The sequence below is a fragment of the Salvelinus sp. IW2-2015 genome, unplaced genomic scaffold (assembly GCF_002910315.2).
Source record: "Salvelinus sp. IW2-2015 unplaced genomic scaffold, ASM291031v2 Un_scaffold3100, whole genome shotgun sequence".
Classification (NCBI taxonomy): domain Eukaryota; kingdom Metazoa; phylum Chordata; class Actinopteri; order Salmoniformes; family Salmonidae; genus Salvelinus; species Salvelinus sp. IW2-2015.
The window spans coordinates 17,037-23,371 of NW_019944391.1; the positions used below are offsets into that span (position 1 = coordinate 17,037).

The 6,335-nt window shown below is 42.0% G+C and overlaps 1 protein-coding gene across 1 annotated transcript; it reads left to right on the forward strand.

Moving 5' to 3' along the window:
* Nucleotides 1-351: 351 nt before the first annotated feature.
* Nucleotides 352-5,854, forward strand: LOC139025704 (cell adhesion molecule CEACAM1-like). Its single transcript, XM_070440881.1, is given in 5 exon segments — nucleotides 352-730; nucleotides 3,792-3,984; nucleotides 3,986-4,059; nucleotides 4,279-4,545; nucleotides 4,692-5,854. Coding segments are annotated over 5 exon segments (1,197 nt in total). The 3' UTR covers nucleotides 4,976-5,854.
* Nucleotides 5,855-6,335: the final 481 nt, after the last annotated feature.

Sequence of the window (6,335 nt, forward strand, 5' to 3'; positions counted from 1 at the left end):
CGAGCCTGCAGAGCCCCGCCAGTCGGAGCCGCCTGCCATTTATTATTTATGTGTACACCTTATAAGTAATACTAAATTTAATGTCTATTGGGCTAATTAGCTATAAGAGCTGTGTTGTCTATATACACTATTTTTTTTTATATTGTATATAATCGAGAATCATCTTTAAGTATTTATTAGTGTTATTTAGGTCAGGAGTCACGCTCAGACGCAGCCCGCCACCACAAAGCCGCCCGCCAGCGTCGGAGCGCAGCCAGAGCCGCCCGCCAGTCCGAAGATCCGCCGCACAGTCCGACTGAAGCAAATATAGAACAAGTAGACAAGTTAGCACATTTATATTTTTGTAACGGAATGAGGAGACAAAGTAAAAGCGCCGCGCCTCCGGAGCCGCCACCACCCAGAGCCGCCGCCAGTCCGGAGCCCGCCCGCAGTCCGGAGCGCCAGAGCCAGCCCGCCAGTCCGGAGCCGCCCGCCAGTCCCGGATCGCCAAGCCGCCCGCCCAGTCCGGAGCCGCCCGCAAGTCCGGAGCCGCCAGAGCCGCCCGCCAGTCCGGAGCGCCCGCCAGTACCAGGCGAGCCTCAGTCCAGAGGCGCCGCCTCAAGTCCGGAGCCGCCCCGTCAGTCCGAGGCGCCCCTCAGTCCGGAGGCGCCCCTCAGTCCGCGAGGCGCCCCTCAGTCCGGAGGCGCTCTTCACGTCCAGTGGGGCCCTTTATTAGGGTCTCCAGTCCAAGGTCGGTGTGAGGGTTTCCCGCTCCAGAGACATTATGTAAGTGGGCTGAGTCAGAGGTGGAGTGGGATCCACGTCCTCACCAGAACTGCCACCGCCGGAGTTATACCCACCCACCCTCCCATATAGGCTTAGGTGTGCGGCCGGGAGTCCGCATCTTTGGGGGGGGGGGGGGGGGGTAATGTCACGCCCTGACCTTAGTATTCTTTGTTTTCTTTATTATTTGGTAGGTCAGGGTGTGACAAGGGGTGGTTTGGTTTAGTTTTGTCTTGTCTAGGGGTTTTGTATGTCTATGCATTTTTGACTAGTCTAGGTAGTTATATGTCTATGGTTGCCTAGATTGGTTCTCAATTAGAGGCAGCTGTTTTTCRTTGTCTCTGATTGGGAACCATATTTAGGCAGCCATATTTCTTGAGTATTTCGTGGGTGATTGTCTATGTATTAGTTGCTTGTGTCTGCACTTATTATATATAGCTTCACGTTCGTTTTATTAGTTTGTAAGTTTATTCAGTGTTATTCGTTAATAAAAGTAACGATGTATTCATATCACGCTGCGCATTGGTCCTCCTCTCTTTCTACAGACGACCAACGTGACAATTGGTGGTTGTAGGCGGGGCAATTGCTGTTGCAGTCTACTTCGTCAAGAGAAAAGGGTGAGTAAAAATATATTTTTATTCACATTAAATATATTTGTTCTTTCAAACACCAGAATCATTTGGTTACTCTTTGCAAGTGTGTTTTCTGGCACCGTTGGCGCAATTCTTGTAGGGATATGACTATTAATGCTAGTGATCACAGTGATTAAAACTGTTCAGTGAAAGATTGCTTTGTATATATTCTTAGAAATTATTACAATGATTGATCCAGCGGTCAACATGTCCACAATATTCTGGAGTGCGAATGGCCTCCATATAATCAACAAGTTAAATATTTTTTTGAAATATTTAACTTTCACACATTAACAAGTCCAATACAGCAAATGAAAGATACACATCTTGTGAATCCAGCCAACATGTCTGATTTTTAAAAATGTTTTACAGCAAAAACACCACTTATATTTATGTTAGCCCCCCACCAAATACAAAAAAGGACAGACATTTTTCACAGCACAGGTAGCATGCACAAAACCAACATAACTAACCAAGATCCAACCAAACTAACCAAGAAACAACTTCATCAGATGACAGTCCTATAACATGTTACACAATAAATCTATGTTTTGTTCGAAAAATGTGCATATTTGAGGTATAAATCAGTTTTACATTGCAGCTACCATCACAGCTACCGTCAAAAATAGCACCAAAGCAGCCAGAGTAATTAGAGACCAACGTGAAATACCTAAATACTCGTCATAAAACAGCAAATTAAAGACAAACATCTTGTGAATCCAGCCAATATTTCCAATTTTTTAAGTGTTTTACAGCGAAAACACAATATAGCATTATATTAGCTTACTACAATAGCCTACCACACTACCGCATTCATTCATCAAGGCACGTTAGCGATAGCAATAGGCACGTTAGCGATAGCGAATAAACCAGCAAAATATATTAATTTTCACTAACCTTCATAAACCTTCATCAGATGACAGTCCTATAACATCAGGTTATACATACACCTATGTTTTGTTCGAAAATGTGCATATTTAGAGCTGAAATCAGTGGTTATACATTGTGCTAACGTAGCAGCTTTTTCCCAGAATGTGCAGATATTTTTCTAAAACTCACCTATTCTGACCAAATAACTATTCATAAACATGACTAAAAATTACATGTTGTATAGGAAATGATAGATACACTAGTTCTTAATGCAATCTCCRTGTTAGAATTCTAAAAATAACTTCATTACGACATCCAGCTTATGTTATAGCGAGAGCGTGCCCAAAATCTGGGCGCTACCTAATAGTACACATGTTCGACAGATRTATGAAATAGCATCATAAAATGGGTCCTACTTTTGATGATCTTCCATCAGAATGTTGTACAAGGGGTCCTTTGTCGTGAACAATCGTTGTTTGGTTTTAGAACGTCCTCTTCTCCAGTCAAATAGCACGGAAAGCTAGCAAGGTAGCGCGAAGCTCTCCTTCCTGAACAAAGGCACACAATGCAACACGCCTAACGTCCCGAAAAAATTTCAATTATCTAATAAAACTATATTGAAAAAACATACTTTACGATGATATTGTCACATTTATCAAATAAAATCAAAGCCGGAGATATTAGTGGTCTATAACGACAGCTTTCCAGAAGGCAATCCCAGGCTCCTTCTCGCGCTTTCCAGAAAACAGGAAATGGGTGACACGTCATGCCAAGAGCTTTTATTCCACCTCAGACCAAGATAAACACTCCATTTCTTCTCTCACTGCCTATTGACATCTAGTGGAAGGTGTATGACGTGCATGTATACTAATACGTATCAAGCCCATTTATAGGCAGGCCCTAGAACAGAGCATCGTTTTCAGATTTTCCACTTCCTGATCAGGAATTTTGCTGCAAAATGAGTTCTGTTTTACTCACAGATATAATTCAAACGGTTTTAGAAACTAGAGAGTGTTTTCTATCCAATAGTAATAATAATATGCATATTGAACGAGCAAGAATTGAGTACGAGGCCGTTTAAATTGGGCACGATTTTCCCCCAAAGTGAAAACAGCGCCCTCTGTCCTCAACAGGTTAAATGGTTTTACCATCAAGTTAACTTTTCCCTCTGTGGTGAAATCAGAAACATCTATAGAGTAGATGGTATATTTTCAAATCAAATAAATGTTTATTTGTCACATGCTCCTAATACAACAGGTGTAGACTTTACTGTCAAATGCTTACTTACGAGCCCTTACCCATCAATGCAGAGTTAAAAAGTAAGACATTTAGCAAATAAAAATAGATAGCTGTTTCACAAATGCAGTCAGTTGTCTGGGCACAGTGCCATTTCTCCACTACATTTCTTCTAATGATCTCATTCATTTTTGTTAGTAGTGTATGATGAAACAAGGTTTTCAGAAGTGGTACATTCTTCAGAAATTGTCATCTAAACAAAATAAAAAGTTATTCTGTTTTAACCCACAGAGCCAGTATCCAATGTAGTGAAAACTCCCAACACAGACTTAGTGGAATTTAACAGCTCTGTCAGTCTGTTCTGCTCCTCCTCTGGCTCCTCCCCCTTCTACCGTTGGCTGAAATGCAGCTCTGAAATCACAACCAGTGATTGAGTTCAGTTTCGTGATGGGAAAAGCACTCTCACCATAGTCAACATGACGCGGGGGGTCGTTTAGCTGTAATGTGTTCAACCCCATCAGTAATGGAACCAGCCAGCCTCTAACCCTCACCATCAGCTGTGAGTCCATTTTCATAAAAAAAATGTATGCATCTGTATGTTTTATCCAATGACTTGTTATTTTTGGCTTTGCAGATAATCCTCAAGTATATTCTACTGGCTCTATGACCTACCCTTGTTGACCACTCTAGCTGGTTGAYTTTTGCCTCTTGGTCTTGGCCATGACATTGATTGGACAATGTTTTACTGGGCTTACAATGGTTTTCAAATATGTTGCAGATGGTCCAGAAAACACAGCAATGAAAGTGACCCCTCTAGATGTACTGTATGGATCAGGGTCAGACCTCACTCTGTCCTGCTCAGCTGAGTCCAGTCCTCCTGCCCAATTTCAGTGGGCTATGAATAGGACACTGCTGTCCAATATGGGACCAGAACTCAGGCTGGAGAACATGCAGGCCAGTCAGAGTGGTAGCTACAGCTGCTGGGCCCATAATACCAGAACCCTGAGGTACCAGACATCTGAGCCGTCTGACATCACTGTGCTGGGTAAGTGGTAGACAGGAAATGGAGACAGTCATGGGAGGAGAAAGAGTGGTTCTTAAGGTTTCACAGATCTTAAGGGGTCACAGCTGAACTGGGATGTTGTGTCTCTGGTCCGTGTACAGTAAGCTTCCTTTGAACTCCTTTCACAGAATCAATATCTGATGATACCTTCAATACTTCCCCAAACCCTCCAATCATCGAGGGTAGTTTTGTCACCTTAACATGTGACGCTTCTGGCTTCAACGTCACCAGAGACTGGATGAAGGATGGTCAGCATCTGTCTGCTGGTGTCAACATAACCATCTCTGAGGATAAGAAGACAGCATCTATCAATCCTGTGAATAAAGGTGACGCTGGAAAATACCTATGTAAACTCACCAACCCAGTCAGCTCTGCTGAGGTTGAATACAGTCTGACTGTACACCGTAAATAGTCTTCTATAAGCATGTTATGTTGTCCATACAATGTTTTCACTCCTTTTGCATTCAAATCAAACAAGCATAGAATAAATAGTATGAGTGATTATGAATGAACAATCTGGCAACACTTCAACATTTCCTGGTTAGTATGTGTAGTCTTTCTGTCATCTCTGGTTCTCTACATGGTATCTGCAGCGGAGGGTTATGTACCACCAGGTGAACTGTCTGCTGGTGCCATTGCTGGGATTGTGATTGGAGGGTTGGTGGTTGGGGGAGGGGCAATTGGTGGGGCAGTCTTCATCATTGAGTAAAAGTATGGAACCTAGAACTTTTCATATGTTAATACTTGCATCTTATAAAATTGTATTGTGTAAAATCAAGTTTCCATCCTGAACCTCCTTTCAGCTGTATGAACTCTCCAGTAGACCTGTATGAGAACAGGCCAGAGACATGGCACAATCTCCACATCTACCAGACAGGGAGATGAAAGTCATTATGATTAATCTATGTCTTCTATCTTTATCTTATCTATATTTCATATAAATGTACTGTATGTGTATGTATGTTTTTTAAATGTAATACACAAAGGTTTATCTTTGTTATATTTTGTTTTTACAACTGTTGTAGGTGTTGCCTTATAAATATGGTCTTTATACTGTATCATTGCTCAAGTATGAAAGTGAAGATTATTTTATTTTCTACCTCCACTTAAATCTACTGTAACAGCAAGAGAAGGAAAGTGGAAAGGAAGCTGTAAGGGAGCAGAAAGGGGACAGCAGTTAGAGTACTCTAATTCTGTTAATAATGTTGTTAAAACTAAATAAGAATTCATAAAGTTTGCCTTCGGTTTTATGATCAACTGTGTCTTTTGTGTCAGACCAGCAATAAATAATAATGCATCATTTGGTGAGTGCTTATATTTGTCCTATTTCAACTGTGTATTGATAGGCATAATGTGAATTGAAAATGTTGTTTTTGCACATCCCAACTCTCCCTTTATCAATAGAAGACTGAGGTATGACCAGCCTGTCACACAAACTTTAGTTGTCAGACCCATATACAACTCAGTGTTTGGCCTTTCCCCAGACGCTACATACTATCCCCTTCATCAACATTAATGTAGGTGTTATGACCTAACAGTCTAGATTTTCACACGTCACTGATCTGCACTTGGAGACAGATAGAGGACCTTTGGTCCCTCCATGATGGACTAGGAGCAGATCACCCTCTAGTGGATTCACATCTTCTCTGCACTCAGAACTTAGTTTGGGGCTCTGTTCGCAGTCGCTAACTGGGTTCACAGGGGGTGCTGTTTCCACTTTGGAAAATATCGTCTCCAAATTAAACTGCCTCATACTCAATTCTTGCTCGTAC